At 34.3% G+C, this 22,060-nt stretch overlaps 1 protein-coding gene across 2 annotated transcripts in view; it reads left to right on the top strand.

Annotated features, from left to right (window-relative positions):
* Window positions 1-22,060, top strand: part of pigs (pickled eggs) — a 119,253-nt gene that overhangs the window by 92,436 nt on the left and 4,757 nt on the right. For both annotated transcript variants that reach the window (XM_036365610.2, XM_036365609.2), the window contains exons 4-9: window positions 9,002-9,198; window positions 10,679-10,797; window positions 10,987-11,267; window positions 18,738-18,845; window positions 19,434-19,624; window positions 21,394-22,037. In XM_036365610.2, coding sequence (XP_036221503.1) covers window positions 9,002-9,198; window positions 10,679-10,797; window positions 10,987-11,267; window positions 18,738-18,845; window positions 19,434-19,624; window positions 21,394-22,037 — 1,540 coding nt within the window. The remainder of the gene's footprint in view (window positions 1-9,001; window positions 9,199-10,678; window positions 10,798-10,986; window positions 11,268-18,737; window positions 18,846-19,433; window positions 19,625-21,393; window positions 22,038-22,060) is intronic.

Here is a 22,060-nt window from a genome sequence, read left to right as displayed (position 1 = left end):
GAGGTATGTATATAGAGGGTAACTCTAAAAGTTGTTAGAAAAATAATTAAAAAGTATTTGCCGTGGCATTTATTGTACACAAAAATGCATTTATGCGTTGTTTTTGATTCGCGAAGCGTTAGACTGTAGTGAATCGAACAAGCTACACGAGCTGTTGCGCTCCTTTCTTTAGTGAAGAAGTGCTTCTTAACGCTCAAAAAAACCGTTTTAGTGACTCTTATGTCTAGTCTTTCGTCTTCTATAAACAATTACAACTTATTTCAAGTCTGTAATTTTGAAAATTAATATAAAAAATATTTGTATTTTAGTTTTTAACATTAATTTGTCATTTGAACCATTCACAATAATAAAACTGAACTAAAATCTATAAAAGAAAACTTGGTAGTATATGAAAATTAGGGTCTCCTCTTGTGTCAAATTCAACTCGTTAACTTTGTTTTTGCTTCTACATGCAAATTCTTCGAAATTCGAAGACTATTAGTAAATTATTAGAATTAATGATATATGTTCTTTCTTTCCAAATTTACCAGTGAAAATATCACCGACATTCCATAGCAGCTCTTGTATTCTTAGCACTTTTGCAAATATTTTGGCTCACCCTAGTATTTTTCGAATGTAGGAAATTACTGCATATTTTTTGTTCATAACTTATAGTTTTTTCAGTATTATTATTATCACACATTACTTACATACTTACATATACAATATATACGTTCCCATTTACATATGCCCCGAGCATTGCCTGCACTTTTAATACCTTTAAGTCTATTGAATTATGCATTTGTTTATATAATATATTTGATTGTGTAAACACATCGCCTTACATTTTGCAGTGCAGCTTCATCTTATTCGCCCACCTGAGAGACGCACAACATCATCATTTCGTTCATAAGTACCATATTTTGTACCTATGTATGTATATGTGTGTGCATACCTTATTATAAACAATACAAGTGTTATTGTAGTTGCATTTTCCAACAATTTTGTTGGCTTCATTAGATTATGTGCCAGACATATTTAGGTTACCTAATTTAATGAGCTCTACCGCCTTTTCCAACATTGTTATTAACAAACCACACACAAACATATGTACACTTCTAGCGAGTTGCAAGTTGCACCGAACGGCGCATCCATTCACCTATCTATATATTTATTTTACATACACACATACATACATGCATCGAAATGTATGTAAATGCGCTCATTCGTATGCACTTAAATTGAATTATGTGCGCCAGGCAGTAATCATTTTCGTCGAGTGCTTTAGTACTTTTTCCCATTGAACCATATATATGTATGAATGTTGATATATAGAGCGTCAGGTATGCTCTTAAGTTTGAACTGACCTTATTCAAGTGAAATTGAATGAGCAATTAAGATGTGATGACTGTGCAATATCCGATTTTTTGGCCTCTGAATGAACCAAGTGCTTGCTAAGCTCTTGTTAACGAGGACTTTTGTATAAAACATCGATAGTTTTGAAGTTCGCTGTTCTTTTTTAATCTAAATCCACAATTAAAACCCGATTGGTGGCATAAAAGTCGAATTTGCCATAACAGCCTTCAACTTTTTGACATAATTTTTGCTAAAATAAGACCTACTCCTTATATAAATAGGCTTAAGATCTGTTACGATTTCATATACTGTCTCAAAAGCATTCCTCTCTTAAGAGTATAGTTTAGGGTAGAGTGAATTGGTGACAAATAAGCAAAAATATACATAATAAGTCACCCTTATTAAGGTAGAACATGCATTTAATTCATCTAACAATAAAGCTGTTAAGATATTAAGTTCCGCGAGTAATAGTGAATTAATAAATAAATCCATTTCATACCTCCCGGTCTTCAGGGTTAGAACAGATTCTTAACCCACAGTAAAAACGAATTATGAATTTAAAAAAATCAATTTTTGTTTTTGCTTATATGTATGTACATATATCGAATGGACATATATTTGAAGATACTCACCAGAATAGTTTCGGAGTTATGCCCGAATATGTAAGAATCTTTTAACTTGGTATAATCGGCTCGCGAAACTTTAAAAGCGTTTTTCTCTAAACGAAAGACGATGAGGAAAGTTTCTCCGAAAATAGCCGGATCGACTTGAAAATTTCACACGACCTCTCGAGATACGATATATTATGGTTATGAGATAACATAATTTCGATTTAAGCCACTCTGAACTGTAAATTTTTTCACACAAAACGACTTTTTTTTCGATAGCCGCCATTTTGTCAAAAAAACAAAATTTTGGCAGTCGAGCATTCCCTGTATTCATTTATAGTAATAATATTTTGTTTTTTTTTTGGTTTTAGTACATATTTGAAATAATTATAGGAATAAAAGTCTTCCACACCGCCTAAACAACTTTTTTTTTTGAGATCCTTCTGGAGATAGGCTACGAAATTAAGGATATCCAAAATTTATCAAAATGCATCAACGATTATTAAAGTACAAAAAACATGTTTTTCTGTTTGGCAAGTGAATATAACGCCTTAAGTGAGGTTATTTTTGATTTTCATACTTGGATAACACTGATGATTATGAGTAATGCAACTAATTGTTATAATCGCTTAATTATTTACTTAAATAAGCCGAAATATTGTCTTGTCGAAATAATGAATTAATTCCATATGAGTAGGCGAAAAGTTTATAAAATATTAACTGCTATTTTGTTAATAATATGACACAAAATTTGTCTCGCCTTGAACTAAACATATTTGTCCGTCAAATCGGCATAAGTACATATGTACATAAAAGTAATGACTATCTGCACACTCGTACAAACCAAGTATGCAAATTATAACGGAATGAATTTATTTGCTCAATTAATTAAACAAATTACCTGGCTTTGCACAGAGGCGGCAAATATAAAAATTGTTGTTGAAAATAACGGATTAACAATGCGCATTTGCATGCGCGAGCGTGTGTCTATGTGTGTACAAATCATTACGAACTGTTAAACATGAGTGTATGTATGTAGTATATACTTAATAGCCACCTACATATCTACATATGTGTACATACGCTATCTTTAGATTATGTGGGTGAGATTTTGTCAAAAGTGTGACAATTTAAAAAGTGAAATTTAAATGGTTCGCTACACATATGCATATTTAAATACATATGGTATCTGTATGTACTATGCCTGTGCATAATTTACAAATTTCTCAAATTCGTTTGAAGGTAATTAAGGCATTTAAGGTGCGAATATTCACAAGTCATTACCCCCTACCGGCGTTATTTAGCTGACAAAGCGTAAAATTAAATTCACGGAAGTTCCAACGGGTAATCGTACTTAGCACATACCTTCGTACGCACGTGCATTTTGTGGCTTAAACATACACTCACACATATGTATGGAATTATGTGCTTCTTGTCATACTTAGTTGGCTGTTTAAGCATATTACATAAATGCAACAACACAACACATAATACCTTTGTCAAATGGCAGACATGGACACACATATTTTTTAGCAACCACACACATACAAGTATAATATATATGCATGTATTTGTTGTAATTGCATGCATTTGCAATATTCATAAATGTGCTGCACTTAAAAGCGAACATCGCATTATTGACACACATTCTCTCCTAACCTAATCTAATTACCTGTGCCTGTGCCAGCAACAACAACAAGAACAACACCGGCAGCGACAAGGTACATATGCAACGCTATGCTAGTTGAGCTTCAACATACACACATATACATAATGTTTGCTTTGTTGTTGTTGTTTATGAGCTAACTTCTTGGTTGGGTGATCACGCCGCGCAAGCAACTAACTTCCTACACTTTTCACTGCTTTGCCGTTTGCCAGCAATTAAAGGTAAAAGTGAAGCAATGCGCGCACAAGCAGCTAACAAACAAACAAGAAATGAAAATACAAATTAAAAATGCGAAATATGCGTCTGCTTGCATTTCTGTACTTGTGGCACTTGCAGTGAGTAGGAAACTTTCTTTAACACAATGCCTTCCTGCACTTTCGCATGCCATAACAGTTATTTATGACTGGAAAAATGCAAAAAACGCACACCTGTGTGTGCAATAATGGGTGTCAATATACATACATATGTGCATATAGAAGTATATAGGTGGGTGTATTCACTAGCTGACATGCGACACATATGCGTTTCTTTGACGTAATTCATTCCAGCACATTGCAACAGATGTCTTGCTGTGATTGTTGTGCAAAGAGAATAGTTGCAACTTATTTGCAATGAACTTAGACAAATTTACGCAAGCGTGTTTAGTTGCCTTTTATTGCAAGGATCTTATAATAACTTCATTAATACATGTCAATTGCAACATATTAAGACAGTAATTAAATTACTAGGTCACGTTGAAAGGAGCACACTATAATATGATTATGATCCTACTTTTCTATGAATCATATCTACCGTGTCACCTGATTGTCTAATGAAAAGCGAAAAAGTCAAAATCGATCCCCTTTAATCAAATCACATGACATAATATCATTAATATCTCATCATATCACATAGCATCACATCATCTCAGTTCATATCTTAACACGTCACATATGACTTCTGATCAAATCAATTCATCATCCGAAATCACATCAATTCTTAACATATCACATGAGATTACACATTAAAAACTAAAAATCTATGTTATACATTTTGGCATGATTGATATCACGTCAATGCATCATACGAACATATTCTCGTATTTCATCAAATCAAACTACATAATATAAGTACTGAAACGTATATCAAACGTATATTTTATCTACTCATCATTATCAATATTTAAAGATTTCACACCTACATGCTCCTCAACTAACTAATTTATGGTATTTTGTATACATTCTCATATACATACATACTATCTCGTGCACAAATGCTTACACTAATTATGTGACAACTAAATATTGAAATCTACTTTACGCATGCGCATAACCGACCCAATCAAAACTGACCACTTGTCAGCTAAGCAATGATATCTCGAAAATTTCACTTCCCAAATAATTTAATTGCTTAACTTGCGCACTTCTCAAGTGACAGTTTCGCAGCAATAAAATTACTTGAAATATCATAAATAGTCAGTAGGGCGTTTTGAGTTTTAGTTTTCGTAACTCCATTGGCATTTCTTTACAATCTTCCATTTGAAATCTAATAATAAAGTTATTAATCGGCTCTCTGACGGAATGTGCACGTTTCCACACTTCATGTCATGTCGCTCAGCGGCCAGCATTGACTTTCAAGCCTGAAATCCAATCGGCTAAGCTGCCCAAAAGGGGCGATCGCAGCTGCCACCGCTGCCGTCGTTGCTATTGTTGTAGCTGTCAGAGCATTTGCAACAGACAGTTCAATGCATTGATGGAGTGCGGTTTAATTTAACTCGTCGCCCACAAAGTGTTAAGTCAGTAAATAAATAAATCGATTTTTCGAAAAGCGGTCCAACACTTTTGCTTTAGTGTAGTTCGAAATTTCAATTTCTATTCAAGATGAAATTGAAAGTGTTTGCCAACAAATTATGCCTACATTCAACCTTAGATGAATTTGTATTATTTGCATTTTTTCCCCCTTTCGTGTGCATTTACATATTTTGATGAGCATTTAATTTTGGATGTAGGCGGTTTAAGCTGTCGTATTGTCAACAGTTTGTCAATACTACTAATATTTCCATATTAATTCCATGTCAGCTGTTAATAAGAAATGCATTATCATGCATGCCGTTGTCTAAATATGTATGTGCGTGTGAGTGCATAAACCTGTTCATCGATTGACTAGAGTTTGACTGTTTGTGACTGGCATGAGAAGAAAAAATGCTAGCAATAAAAAAGATAAAACCAATTTGGATATTATTGAGCGTAGTTGGCTAATTTTGCAGTAGGTTGCCAATTATTTATGCACAACACCAGTCCCTAACAAGGGAGAGTAGCCTTTCCAGCATTTTTCACTGCTACTGCATAATAAAATTCGTAAAACTCATCGTTCCATGCAAGATTCGCCGTTGCTAATGCGTAAGAGTCCATAAATCTATCCCGTACTCATCTTCTCTTTGCATCTATGTCATATGTTTATACGATCATCAGCATCAAGTATTTATTTTTACTTCAAATCTCAAGACTGACGTTTTTTCGGTATATAGGTATAATGCCTAGTTGAACAATATTGTTGACTACTTCAAAGTTGTGAGTGGCATGTAAGCCGTGGTGTGCAGCACATTGTCTGCCTATTTGATGGCTCCTCATTCCTTGCCAGACTCATTAGTCGTAATTTTTTATCCAATTTAGAGAAAACGGATGGCCCCATGGTCTAGGCCGTAGTATGAAATGATAAGGCAAAGATACTTGGTTCACATATGCATATAGATGTTAGGTATCGATTCGATCTTTTTGGGTCTTTTTCAAAACTCAAGGATCGCAGTCACCCAAAAATTAATTTAATTTTGAACCAATTTAGAAAATTATTTTCGTAGCAGAAATACAGTCTAAGATACACATTGTTTCCCAAGCGGCGACAGTTTTCACAAAAGTACACATCATAGTACCTACATGATACATACCTACTTTAAATAATTATATAAACATTTTTTGAGTTGAGTCCGCCGATATATCATAATTTGATGAAAATATTGCGAGAAAGCAGTTATTTAATTTTAATATCAGGTCCCAACGAAGCCTACTTATACATTTTCGTTTATAAAACGGATTCCGCAAAACAACTCAAATTTAGATCTGTAAAGCGAAACATAGAAAATAATTATCCTGCCACCACTTTTAAAGCTTCAACGAATATTTGGCTATTAACCATTGTAATGTTATTATTGTATTTATCTGGAACATACGTCGCGTATGAGTAACATTCGAATGTCGACAAGCACAAGACCTAAATTTCTAGAAAAAACAGACAGCTATTCTAATATTATTCTTGAATTTTTTAACCATGAAAATTGAGAATGTTTCGCACACAAAATTTAACATATACATGTATATATTTACATACTTGTATAAGCTGTAGACGCACACTTAAATACTAAGTTCATAAAAATGTAGCATAAAAACTTGGGTCAGCGCATTATTAGATGTAGATGTGATTCTGCACGCCTGTGTGTATGTATGTGCGTATGTGTAATAATTTGAAAACAATTTCGCCTGCAACAATTCGACAATGTGCCCAATTTTAAATGGACCGCATCCGCCAAGAGTCACACTCACCGCTGTGCTGCGTATGCGGTTCTTTTTTACTGTTGCTATCGTTCGCTTGGTCATCAGCCCCGCCTGAGGAAGACACAATGCTTGCCAATTGCAGTGGCAAATATCCAATTCACTGCTGCCGGTGATTCGCGCGACACTGTTATTTTTTGTGTTTTTATTTATATGCTCATACACTTAGTTTGCGATTAGTTAGTTTATTTGGGATTTTTCAAATACCTGACGCACAATCGCGCAAATAAATTAATGCACGTGTGTATATCTGACACTCGTATACATATATTTGTGTGAATGCACTTACTAGATATTGATATCTAAATATAAATAAAATATATAAATACGGATATATGTATAACTATATATACTGTGTTATCGGCTTAATTATACCGCAATAGTTTTACAATTTTCGGCTTTAATTAAATATCAATAAAGTATATATTTTCAAAAGCAACTATTTTTGATAATCAAGTACTTTTTTTGTATGAAATACATTTTTATTTTTTATAATAAAAAATGAATAATTATTTAAATAATCATGAATTATTAAATAATGAAGGTTTTATTTAATATTATACTGTATTAGAACGGTTCATAGAGCTTTAAAAATTGAAAAACGTATTTTTCCGATGACACAGCTGAGGTTGTGGTTTTCCAGCATGTCGGAAAATCTTGAAAAATAAGCTCCAATTAAGCAAAAAATTTTAAAAACATGTTTTTCATTTTAAAACCTTATAAAAAATTAAACAAAAAATTTTAAAAACATGTTTTTGTGAATTTTTTTTTTAGAAAGCTGTTATTTCTTATATTTCTTATCAAAAGAGGTTTTCTTGTATAGCCTAAAGAAATTAGACTGTATACTAAAATCAAAATAAGCGCTATCCGTATCCCACGGAGCAAGAAAAAAAAACACATATTTACAGAAAGCTTTTTTTATAAAGCTTTCATAATCTTCCAGCAGAGGTCATCTAGTGAAACCTAAGGAACCTACACTAAAGACTAACATCAAAAACGTCGTTGAACTTTTAAATAATATATTTCACAAGCTTTTTAAAGTCCTTTCACCCATCCAATAATTGAAGTTTGCATATTTTGATCATATTTGGAAATGTACAGAAAGTTTCATGTTATTAAGCCTGATAGACCTCAAATATAATATCAAAGTACTACATACATATGTACATATGTATAAAAGCAGGGAAATTTAGATGCTTGAAGAATTTAGATGTTAAAACTCCTACTATAAATTCTTATAAAATCCTGAAGCGATTTCCATCAAAAATGCTTACAAAACTTTAAAAGAATATTTTGAAAGATATGAATGAGCTAACAAGAAAACACTCATTTTGTACAATTATATTTATGTATTTATATACGCTTGTAACACATATTTATGTGAGAATGTCATACATTGACTCTGATAAGGAAATAAATTAAGCTCAGGTGAATGAAGCAGAGAACACTGTATGCGTATTTGTAGTAAGTGCAAGCGCCGCACTAGAAAGTGATAGTATTTTTGTTTGCATTGCAACGCGGCGTGTCAACCTAAAAATGCGGCATTTGCCAGCACAAATTCTTTGGTATTTTTGGCATCAAACGCATTCGCGCTTCGATTTTAGCATTAACATTACGCTAATGAGTTTACCGAGTGAATGTGCTTGCACACTCACATCCATACATACATATAAGTATAACTTGAATGGATTATATAATGATACTTAGTTTTATATTTTAGAACAAATTTAGCAAAGGTTTCTAACTCTTTTTATTATAGATTTAACTTATCTAAAATTTTATTTAATTTCATTTGATTATTGTTGCAGCACGCGAACTATGTACGTCAAGCGGCTGAGGATTACTTGGCTCGCCGTCAGGCCCGCAACAAATCGATGACGCGCTCAATGACTTCCGGCTCGGCCGGCCCCATTCTCGCCATGGGTAATGTACATTACTTGCCAGCAGCTAAAAGCGGAACATTCTTTTCACGCGACAATGTGTCCAATTTTATAACCTGGTGCAGGTAGGATACATAATTTGTTTGTTACTATACTATATAATATTATATATATTAGTATATCTATAATAGGTTATAATATTTTTGATAATCTAGTACTCTTTCTGTATACTTTAAAAAAAAAAAATGGTTCATTCAGCCTTAAAAATAGAAAAAAACGCTAAAAAAACTGAGGTTGTGGTTTTACAGTACTTCAGAAAGTCTCAAAAAATAAGTACTTTATGAGAAATGAAGCAAAATTTAATAAACAAAATCGTAAAGCGTATTTTGGATAGCTGTTAATAAAGCTTTTGTACCAAAAGAGATCTGCTGATAGTAAACCCTAAAAAACTAGGCAGATGCCATTAGAGGATGAGTATTTTTAACTCATTAAAGACGAACACTTTATTTACTAAAAATCTCAAAGTATCTGTCCTTAAGAATTAGAGGCATGAGCTGTTCAGATAATTGGAACTTTTAGGACCATCTTTTCACACTGTTATAGAAGGAGAGGAAATAATTTTTGACCACTTGTTATGTAATAGCACTTGTAATGTTATAGCCTCCGGCTACATATGTATTTAGCATAAGATTATTTCTACAATTTCTTAGCGTTATTCAGAATCTTGTGAATCTTAGAACAACATTTAGGAAAAGAACAAAATCCGACTATTTCTTCACTTAACACTAGAACTACGAAGATTTATCATATAACTATTTCAAATAGGTCTCCCTCTCTCTCTGAAAATTAGAAGCGTAAGAACAAAATAATCTATAATATTATTCTATACACAAATTTAATAAAAATCATGACATTATCGTAAAATATGAAGTAGGAATAAAGAGAAAAAGGTATAAATAAATGATGCAACTGGTCATTTTGACCGGTCCGTGGTTCTAGTGTTAATATTAATAAAAAACTTTCCTTGTTCTCAAATTAATGAAACATATGAATATAATCAATGGAAGCTCTTGAAAAATTGTACTATTTGTAATCCCTTCGTTGGCTTTAATCGAAATGTTTAACATATGAAAATCTACTTTCTTGCAAATTTAAAAATTCCAAGCTGTTATTGCTGAAGATTTCGGACCCATATAGCAGCGGATACAAGATTACTTAAAAATGTTCTGGAACTTTGAATGAACACTTAGCATACTAGAATTTTTCGTCCGTTGGATTTCTACGTCCTCCTTCGGACAATGATATATTTCTATACATTTTATGAAACAATGAAGGTACATTAAATAAGTTAAGACCAGATTAACCAACGCATAATGCAGGATTGGTTTTCGTTGTAATGAGTATCTTAACCACAGCAATGGCAGCGGAGGTGACAAATCAATAGGAACATCCCAAATCCCAAAATTTAAAACTAAAAAGTATAGTAGGGATATCCAAAAGATAAGGCTTCTAAGGGTATTTTAATATTAGAGAAAATAGGAAATAGTATTGCTTGAATATTACTTACAACAAAATCAAAATATTTTAACACTAAGTATTTTTCAGGAAAAGCCTTAAGATAATCGAGTGCCTACTATTCGAAACTGATGATTTGATTATGCGCAAGAACGAAAAACATGTGATCCTTTGTCTACTGGAAGTGGCGCGTCGCGGCGCCAAGTTTGGTGAGTTACAACAACAGCACATACATCCATACTTGTAGTACATATATTCAGTTTCTACACTTTTTTTTTATAATTTGCATATTAATCACGTGTGTATTTTGCAAAAACACACTGACATAGAAACATACATATATACAATGGCAAATGTGAATAGTATATGAAAATAATTGCAACGTATTAAATTAACAGGTATGCTCGCACCCATGCTGGTGCAAATGGAGCGCCAAATCGATCGAGAAATCGCCGCCGACAACAAAGCGAATGGAATTGGGTGTGGCACACAGACAGACAACGCCGATGCGACGGGCACACAAACCGAGATCGGCATCAATACCGATAATGTCGCCACAGAAACCGATATGTTCGACAGCGATTCGGAGAATGAGGACGACGACGATAATAACCCGATGCTGATGTATGGCCCACAACCGCAAATTATCACCAACGATTTGAAGAGTTTGGATGAGATGGTGAGTCCAACAGCCACATATGTATCTATGTATGCATTTATGGGTTATAAGTTATGCGTGAACATTTCACCTTTAAATATGTAATAAAACTTGCAGTGCTTTTTTTTAAATAATTTGTGCATCAAACCTGAACGCGAATTGCCAAATCTGACAAATTTACATTTAACTGACAAGTGACAAGTACATAGGTATATCGACATACTTATTCGTATGTACTTATGTAGGCACATTTTTGTCAAATTACATAAGCAGCGATATGAACGTATTTGACATGTACTTACAGTTAATTACAAATTAGCAGATAAATTACATGATTACATATTTTCTGACATTAACTTTGTGATATCGCGATGGCGCTTCGCAAAAAGTCTTCAAAGTCAATTACATTGCATGTGCTTACACCTAAATACCTATGTATATGTGTATAAATAACTGTTATATTTGAAACATCAGATTATACCTTGGCTCGAAGTATGTACTTTTGACATGTGAACGTTATGCAATGTACATTACGTTAGTTACTTCGTGAAGTTATTTAAATATTGTCACGTACATAACCCATACATAAGAATTAAAAAAATAAAAAAAGAAGTTATGTTACAGTTACTGAGAGTAAAATTTTGTTGATATGTAAAACATTTTCAGAAAATAAATAAGAAAATATTCCAATTTAATTTAATTATTAATAAGTTTGTTCCTTAAACTTGCCCGTTAATTCAAAGGAATGCAATTTCTGGATAGAAAGAAAAAATAATATTTTATCCAAATATAATTATAAATATATCAAAATTTTCATAAAGTAAAAATGTACGGAGAATTTCTATATTGGTCTACATCTAAGACCGCCATATTTTAATATACCATATACATACATATATGTTCAAGAACTTTCCCAAAATTCTGTATTTGGAAAATTTTCTGTCTCGAGTACTAATCATTCTAGCAAACAGTTCTGATTCATTTTTTGTTTTTCCTTGTACCTAAAGTCTGTATCCCATATTTTCTTCGGCTAGTTCAAAAAACATTGATCGTTTTTTGTACCATTGCTTAAAACTCAAGATAGGCGTTGAAAGCACATGTTTATTGTATTGTGATCCTTCAGACTTGTATTCTTCGAAAATGCGAACTTTTTTTTATGAGTTAAAGGGAGCCTATTGAGTAGCGGCATAAGCCTCTCTATTGTACTTAGTTTTTAGTTTGACAATTCTAGTTTCAACTTTTTGTAATATTTGAGAAGGGTTTGCGAATCTTTTAGGAGCATAAGTTGTTTACTTGATTAACCTCGTAACTCCAAAATGTAACATAGCTCAGACAATTATATTAATAATTCTAGTAAACACGTTAAATAATCATATCAATTAATTCAATCAATCAATCTCGTCGTAGTCGTTCCTCGTTTTTTTTCCTTACATAATCTATATTTATACTTTCTTATTTTAAACACCGTTATATGTTTTTTTAACAAAGCACTCTTTATGACAATGTTGCTTTATTTTAAGGTAAACTTAAATCAAACAAACACATTATCTCCCTCTTGTCAATATTTTCGTCTCCGCTCATGCCATATTTACATATAAAAGAATTTCCGATACCCCAAGGAAATCCATGATTACATATTAATAGTTTTTCAGTGATATCCACAAGCTAAAAAGCGCAGTTGGTTTTTGAGCGGAAAACGTTACTAGTAAATTAAACCAAGCAACCAATTGAAGAAGTACGGAAAAGTACTTGAGGCGACATTCATTGGCGGTTTGATTTTATTGATTTTCACAGGGCTACAGAAGTTGTCGCTTATTTCACTTCTTTTGCATTTTCACATTTTACAGCGTTCCGTGGTCACGTTTTGTGAGTCAGTTGCGCGTGCGCAATTTCGCCAAACAAAAAACGCTTTGCGCATGGAAAAAGCGTAAAATGTTATGTTGCCATAATGTGGTTTTGTTCCCATTTGGCTGGGGAGCATGATGCCTTACTAACCGGTGGTCATTGCTGTTTTTACTTACACAAATATATGCATACATGCCTAAGTCATGTAGTAGAGTAGTCACCATTATAACAAATAAACGCAAGATTTTTTCAAATAATCATTATACCCTGAAGAGAATATATTAGCCGATTTAGCCATGTCCGTCTGTCTGTATATACGCAAACTAGTCCCTCAGTTTTGGAGATATCGTTCTAAAATTTTCTCAATTGTTCTTGTATAAAAAAATTTTTATTTGGCAAGATATCTGCACAAAACTACGCTGCAATCTTCGAAGAAATTGTTCAGATCGGACAACTATAGCATATAGCTGCCATACAAACTGATCGATCAAAATCAAGATTAAAATTTAGGTTTTATAGCTACGGTGCAGCCGAAGTTAACATTTTTTCTTGTTTTAAGTCAATATTGTTGGAGGCAAATTGAGCAAGAAAGAAAAAGTGGCAGCCAAAGTTACTTTGATTTTGAGGATGTAAAAAATATATACAATATAAGTAAATAAGTGTGAATATAGTGACAGACATTGATAGCATATATTTTTTCAGATCTTTAGTTAAAAGTATATGTTATTTTATATATTTGAGAAACATATTATTTTTTAATCTTTTCTATTCATATTCGAATATGTGAATTGGACAGCACAGTATCATTGCATTTCATTTCTCAATTTATTTATTCTTGTCATAGCCACACGGGTTTAGTCAATCTAGCTAAAACCAAAGCTAATTTTTTCAACTTAATTTATTCAGGAATGCTTTAAATGCAAAAGCCCTATAATACAGTCTAACCTAACTCAACTTTCTTTATAATGTTATAACGGAGCTCGTCAGCTGTTCCTTACCAAATTTGGTTCAATCCAGCCGAGCTTAAGCTTCGTTTATACTAATCGAGCATATCGATATTTTTCGGAAAATTTTTTAATATCGAAGTCGAATATATTTACTAATATAACGCAACAACAACGCTGAGGAACGTTTATATGCTAGAACCAGTCTAAATGTATGCATATTCATTGAGTATGACCGTCGATATTTTCCCAACAAAGCAATTGCATTTATATTTGCCCAAAAATACCGTTTTTATTGCCTATAATTGATTTCATTCAAATCGAACAAGCGACTATCCTCCCCGGAAGTCTACGTGTACGCGGAGGCGATACTTCAACTTACTAATTTGACAAGACGTGTGTAGATGAAATGTCACTTCTAGGCATAAAATGCCACCACCAGCCGCTCAGCTGCCAAACAGCCCACCGTGAGATCAAGCCGGAACGGCGTGCAATCAAAGAGATTTTTCAGATTTCCGCACGCCCGCAGCAAGATTTTCCAACCAAATTACCATGCATAACAACACACATACATGTATAGTCAGTCAACGCAATAAACAAGCGCCGTAGTCAACAAGGCGCATACATTGTACCTATGTTCGGTATGAAAGTGTGTGAGCGCCTATAAACTCCCGCCAAACACAATGAAATATGCGCAGGCGCGCAGTCAAAACATTCCGCAAAGTGGTCGAGCGGTCAGCGCCAAGAGGCCGATACCATGCCACTTTTACTCTTATTGCAGCAAATTGCACAAAAACAACAAACAGTAACAATAGCGACGACAGCAACCGTTTAAATCGCTGTCAGAGGATCGCGGCATTACAAAATCTTCGCCGTGGAAAACTTGACAAGCCAAGCGATGATCAGTACGATGGTGTTGTTGTTGTTGTTGCTTTATACGTTTGTCTTTTTCCATTTTCGTTCGTTTAATATTCCGAAAAACACCAAAACGGGCGTGAAAATGTTGAAGCGCCACCAAGCGCCAAAAACAACAGCAACCAAAGCTCACACTTAGCGCGCAACATCAACAACACCAATCAGCAAGTCAACAGGCCGACAATAACGAATCACACTGTGCAACATGCTTAGCAACGTAGCTAAACAACAAGAACAACCACGCACAGACCACCGGTTCGTTTGGCCACGGCAGGAGCAGGGGCAGCTGCGAAGCAAAGCAAAACAATGGCAACATGCATCATCAATTCTGGTGGGCAACTATCGTCAAAAGGCATCGGTGGCAACAGTAATTGCCAGACTCGCACATTTTGTGCGAAGTGATTGATTTCCGCAACTAGTATGCACTATCCTCCTTGTGTAGACGTAACGTGAGCTGCGCCAGTGCGTCTGTCTGTCTGCTGTCTGCCTTCCACTGTTTACTGTCCGCTGGTGTCGTAGTTGTGCGTTAGACTTGTTGGTTAACGGTAGGTAGGCTGTTGCAACCCATGACGATGATCGTGATCTATGGGAAGCATTTAGATTTACATTGATCGCTTGTTGCATGCTCCATGATGTTGCATGTATCATGGCTATAAACACTAAAAAATTGTGTGCTATAGTCGCTTGTTGCTTACTATTCTGCAATTAAATATGTACATAGTGTAAGCATACTCATGTGTCAAACGGTGTTCTGAGGGTAACGAGCAAAGTGCTGGTAAATCGTACGAGTTTTTATAAAGATATAACAAATTATTTTTCTACATTAAGTTTAGTGGCTTAATCTGATTGAAGAAGCATAAAACATTCCAAAATAAAATCAGCTATCATCGGAAATGTATTCAAATAATAGGGATTGCTACTCATTATACTTATATGTTTATATATTATCCCTTTTTTATCCCTAGACATAATACACCCTTTAATCTATTGCCTTGATTTCTTTAATGTGTCAACTGAATAGTACATTGTCGCCTTACATCCGCTAACCTCTTTCATGCCTATATTTGAAACTCATCTCCTCATCGTAGGTGTTTTATGATCTTTCAACAACACCTTCCTACAATCGTATTTTTTTCAACTTAAGTACAAAAGAACATTACAACTCGGTTAACGTTTCGTTTGAGTTGTTTAACCTCACAGCTCGCACTGTTAAACTACTGTAGTAGGCTTTTCAACAAGAACTACAAAAACAGACATAACAGTAGAGTCCACGCAACCGAAACAGCACGAGATGTTCAAAAACGTTACCTCCTTTACTCAAGCAATATATTGTGGAACAATATGCATTCGCCTATTCAGCACTTTTTCTATTTTTTCATCCTAATGCATAAAGCAGCATAAAATAATGTGTAAGAAGAGACCTAATTACATTTCCAGGTCTAAGCTATCTGAGTCTGAACTTAAACGTACCTTAATGTGTAATGAACATTATGGCAACCACTGAATTTTTTCTTTTTTTTTTTGTGATGATCTTTCGTCGTATTAAAATAAGCGATGCTGTATTCATTGTAGCATGAGTCTGATCATCCCTTTCAGGTTTTCTGACTGATTGACTGACTGACCGACTGAATTGTTGAATTCCGCTTATTAGCTGCCAGGCATTGTCGTAGGTTGTTACTAGTTTAGATACATGAAATATTAAACCGTTAATGTATAGTGGAATGAAAATGGAAATTCTGTGTTAAATATATTCCGCAAAAATGTGTATATTAATGGAAACTTGGAGTTTTTACGTGTTTTAATAAAGAAATGATGTTTCATGAATATTTGTTACACCACAAGAATTATTGAAACTATTGTAGTTCTTTAGAAACGAGAGGTTGCTCAAAGAAGTCGAGTGAACCGACAAAACAGAACTATGAACATTCATATTATATTTACAAATATCCGTGTGCAAAAACGTATCACCACAATGATGAAACTGTTTAAAACAAAGGAACTTTCTATGCAGAAATGCACTAGTAGAGCTAACCTTTACGAAAAAATAGCATTGTCTGACGCAAATATTAATTTTTGAGTATTTGAGAGAAAGATTCTCTGTCAGATTTGTCACAATAAATAGAACACTCAAGTAATTTCTCCTACTATGAGACTGTATTTCTAAAATGAGTATCGAATATAAGTTCTAGAAGTATTTAAAAAAAAAAGTTAATATTATAATAATGACCCTTTAATATAAAATTACATTGGAATAATTCTTCGCCAAGAAACCTCTTTTCGGTAGAACTACTTACGAAAATGTGACATGTAATAAAAATTTAGATTCTAAGTCAGATGCATTCAACTGTGAAATCGTAGGAGCTGATATAAAAATATAGTTTTACCAGTGTATAGAAAATCTTAGCATTGTGCTACTCATCGTTACAGATCATGTCTATAATAAATATGAATACTAAAATTAGTCAAAAATACAACTGGTAATTGTTGTTTGATGAGATATCTGTTTCTAACTTAGTCAATTTGTAGAGCTCAAACCTTACCATGGTAGAAGTTATTGTTGATATTAATGAAGACTTTGTAGCTTTTGCATTGAAATTATGACCCATATATTCCTTTTCACAAATATATCCGTGGAATCTCTAGCAGTTCTTTTTGCTTAGTCTGAAGTTGGTTGACTTGTTTTCCAAAATATTTCGAAAGCATTATCTCGACTTGAAATTCTCGAAAATGTTGGAATTTATGCGATATATCAGCCGCGCAACTCACCACAATTTGTGCGCGACTCTGAGTGGTAATTATTGCGCGTGTACAAAGGATTTACGAAACGAAGACGCAAAGGTCAAAAGATCATAGATGTTTAGTTGTTAGGTGCTGGTATTATTAATGCCTACATGCAGTTGTTGTAATCGCCGCTGTCATTGTTCAAGTAAATGCATCACGAACAGCCATTTGTCCGATTATTTTTTTAAACAAACAGAGGCGCGTGAAATTATGCGCAGCACCACCATCCATACAACCATACAGCCATACAGCCAACATGCAACGTGCAGCATTCCTAACCATGTTGAGCGCCAGTTCAACAGTTCAACGGTTCAACGCTGCGCCACGCCACTACTGGGCAACCATCAGCACAGACGCAAGCAAGCTCCAGTCAACGAGCGAGTAAATAAAGCGTTTCTGTTATGTGGTTGGTGTTGGTTCGCAAGATGAACTGCTGCAAAAGCTGGCATTGTCCGTCCGTCAGGTAGTCGCATGCGCCATCAGTTCATTATCGCTAATAGGATTTGTGCGCTGTTGATGTTGGCCGCCGCGGCGGTTGTGTTTGCTGCTGTTGCTGTTGTTGATGATCACAGTTCAGCGGTGGCAACTGTTTTGGCATTTTATGCCGCAAAATGCTGCACGCTTCTTGAAATGCTTCTCTATTTTTTGCTTTTGTTTACTTTTTATTTGTCGTTGCTCATTGCCTTTCTTTCCCCTGGAACACCTCAGTGGAAAATGGCAATTTGTTAGTAGATTTGTTAAGTTAATAACTGCGCAATGCCCGAGCAGACAAATGGACGACGAATGGCTCGGCAGGCATGAATGGATCTTATAGTGGATTCAAGATGCCGCAAATTGTAATTTGCACAAAATTAATGATGTTACGTGTTTGATGCGTTGTTTTTATTTTTTTGAACTTTAGCAGCGTACGATCGTATCGTGCCAATTAATAAAAATCATGTAATTCAACTTTTACTTTCGTTGCATTTTACACGAGTATACTATTTGTTCGTTCTTTCTTTAACAGGTCAGAGATTTGGTCGAGAAGTGTACATGTCCATCTCAATTCCCAATGGTACGCGTGTCGGAGGGCAAATATCGCATTGGTGATACGAAGGTGTTAATCTTTGTGCGGGTAAGTAAATGATCGCAATAAATATCAAACAGAATTATGAAAAAATTTTAGATTAAAGACCACGATCGTTAGGTTTGGCACCAAAATAAATTTTACAATGAAATTTTGTGAAAAATATCACTTGAAACTCACCTATTGCGAAATTGGTATGGATCCCAAGTCCATCTCAAGTCCTGTTGAACGAGGCTAAAACTGTATAAAACAATTTGAATGCCAAACTGTTTGTTCCAAAACTGACTCTTACTTGCAACCAAATAGGGGCATAAGCCTCTGCAAACCACCAAAACGGGAAAATTCGGTGTTGCGTCAACGAAAAATACACCATTTTATTTATAACTAAAATACATTTTTTTATAATTTTATGCGCAACTAATTATACAATTAATGGTTTAGAAGCTTTTCGAGTTCTAAAAAAACTCTTGCGGAATTTTTCCTTCAATAAAACCTGAAATTTGTAACCGTATGAGTTGGATGCCCTCATAAAAATAACAACATATTCCTAGATGGAAAAATTCTGTATAACTACTTCACTTTAACCTATTTCGAGTTAATTATATTATTTATTTAATTATTTTATGTTTCATAAAGATCCTACGTTCTCACGTTATGGTACGTGTCGGCGGTGGTTGGGACACCCTGTCCCACTATTTGGATAAGCATGATCCTTGCCGTTGTAAAGCACAACATCGTTCATCAGTTGCAGCACGCTTGGTGCCACGCACCACCAATCCAAATAACGGAGGCATTGAATTGCACAAAGCACAAGTCATCTATGAGCGGTGAGTACACTGACGGAAATATTTATATGTGTAAAATGTGTGAACTTAAAAACATATACATATGTATGTATGCATGTATGTTGGTATACGATTTATTTATTGAATAAAGTCCACTTAGTTTTCTTAAGGTATGTACATATGTATATAAGTGCTAGATGTGTAATAATATGCCACCCCTTCCATGTGCCGACACTACTACAATAAACACTCTGATTTCTGTGATTACTTATAATTTATATTGATTAGTGGCTTATTTGCAAATTGAAATACGAGTATGTATTGTACATACACACATATATCTTGCTAACATTAAAATGCCATTTTTATTAATTAATGCAAATGCACTACGGAATTTATTCTTCAAAGTATTACGCTTGCGGATTGAATTCACTTTGTCTATGCATACATATTCTCATACACTGGCGGGCGCAGAAAAAGCAGTGGCTTAAATTTTACATAAATTAATATATGAAATTTTGTACTGAAAATAACAGTAATTAATTTTTTGTATGGTAGTTTTACACTAATATAAGCTTATAGCTAACATTGTGTAATCGAAAGTCGCGATATACCCACCAATTCCTTCACGAATTTTTTGCTTTCTGCTCAGTTCAGGTTTCTGTCAGTTGTCAGTAATGTAGTGTAAACTCATAGAATACGGCACTACAAAGCTACGACGATATTTTATAAATTGCCGCCGTATATACTCACATGTAAAGTAATAGATTTATGTTGGCGACACCAGCTAATTGCAATTCCTTCGCCATACACTAGACTAAGTAATTATATCTATAAAATTGTCTGGATATTAAATTTGACAGTTGTCGCTATCGCATACATATTTCTTGCACGATAGTTATAGTACTTTCGAATTAACTCAGCTTTTGTGTTGACAGCCACATTGTTAATGTATGTAAGTTTGTTCGTCTATAAAATTTTTTATTGTTAAAAACGCATAAATTCTATATGTAATAATCGTAATTTGCATTGACAACTGCTCGATTGCGCTGGAATGTGTCAAGTTGATTATTGCTCTGATGAGGTAGGCGCGTAACACTCCTGTCAACAACAAATGTCATAATTTTCAATTCTATAACAATAACAATGTTGACAATAATAATCGTGGTATAACAGTAATATGTACACTAAAAGTAATAATAAGAGTAATTATACCCTGGATATGGTATATTTTAGTTTAAAACCCCAGAAGAAAGGGCATATATATAAATGTCGATTGAATGTCGAATTCGAAGTCATCGAAGGTTGTACATATTTCCTATATTCCCAAAGCGGTGAACTACAAAAGAATATAACAGTCAGTCAGCTCGGCTTAAGGCTTTGTAACAATTAAATATTCTCGATTGCATGCTAGTCAATGAATCAACGTGTTAATATTTATTGAAGTATGCAGCTTGCATAATTTCACAGTTATTCAGATGGATAGAAGGAATTATAAGACAGCGGCAATGAAACATTGCAAAATCCTATAACACAGATAATAAATTATTGAAGACCTAATGATATAACATATGTTTTTATATTTAAAGCGCTTTTCATCAAAAATATGCAACAGACGATATTTACATTATTTTGTTATTTCCTGGTTATTAGCACTTGGTGTATAACCCTGGTTATATGTAACCAATTATGAATTTTTCAAAACATAGCATTTTACTATAGAGTACCAATTACTAATACAACTGACTTTCTCCAATAAAGGTATATTCTGTATATATTCTATTCAATATATTCTGTTTTGCATTTACCAGCTCACCGCCGTCTACTCGTAAAATTATTTCCAACTTCAACAATCAGGCTGCCGGTAATGCATCCGCAACATCATCTCCTATTTCCAACAACAACTCATACAATTTGTCACCCAATTTCGGCAATAATAATAAGCAAACCAGTCGTAGTCCCACGCCTCAGCGTAAGTTTCTCAATCATCACAATACTGCGAATGCAACAGATGGCGCCGTTGGAGAAAAACTACTAACAGCAAACTGCACAAATGGTACTTCAACATTGTTACCTTCACCAAATTTAGCACGTCGTTCCATGTCGCCCAGCCCACGTCGTCTTATTGATATGCGTAAGAAGCAGAACTCGTTGGATTCGAATAACGGTAGTGGTCCCAAATCCTTGCCAATTTGCAGTGAAACCGTGGGTAACCATATACAATTTGATGGACTCAACTATACAGCTGGACAGGCTGAGAATGGCACTACGCAAGTGGGAGCTACCAACTCAGATGCCAGCACAAATGGCACAAACAACAAATTCGAAAATATCAGTGACAATGGCAGTGAAATCAGCGATGAGGGCTATCGTAGTCTGGGTGTGATACAATCAAATGCCCAAAAGCGAGAATCACTGCACAGTCAGGCTTCGGTGGAAGACGCTGAAAGTAATGGTAAGTTGAACCCAACTCATAAA

This window comes from Bactrocera oleae, chromosome 5, assembly GCF_042242935.1.
Source record: "Bactrocera oleae isolate idBacOlea1 chromosome 5, idBacOlea1, whole genome shotgun sequence".
Lineage (NCBI taxonomy): Eukaryota > Metazoa > Arthropoda > Insecta > Diptera > Tephritidae > Bactrocera > Bactrocera oleae.
This window is presented reverse-complemented; position numbering and strand designations above follow the sequence as displayed.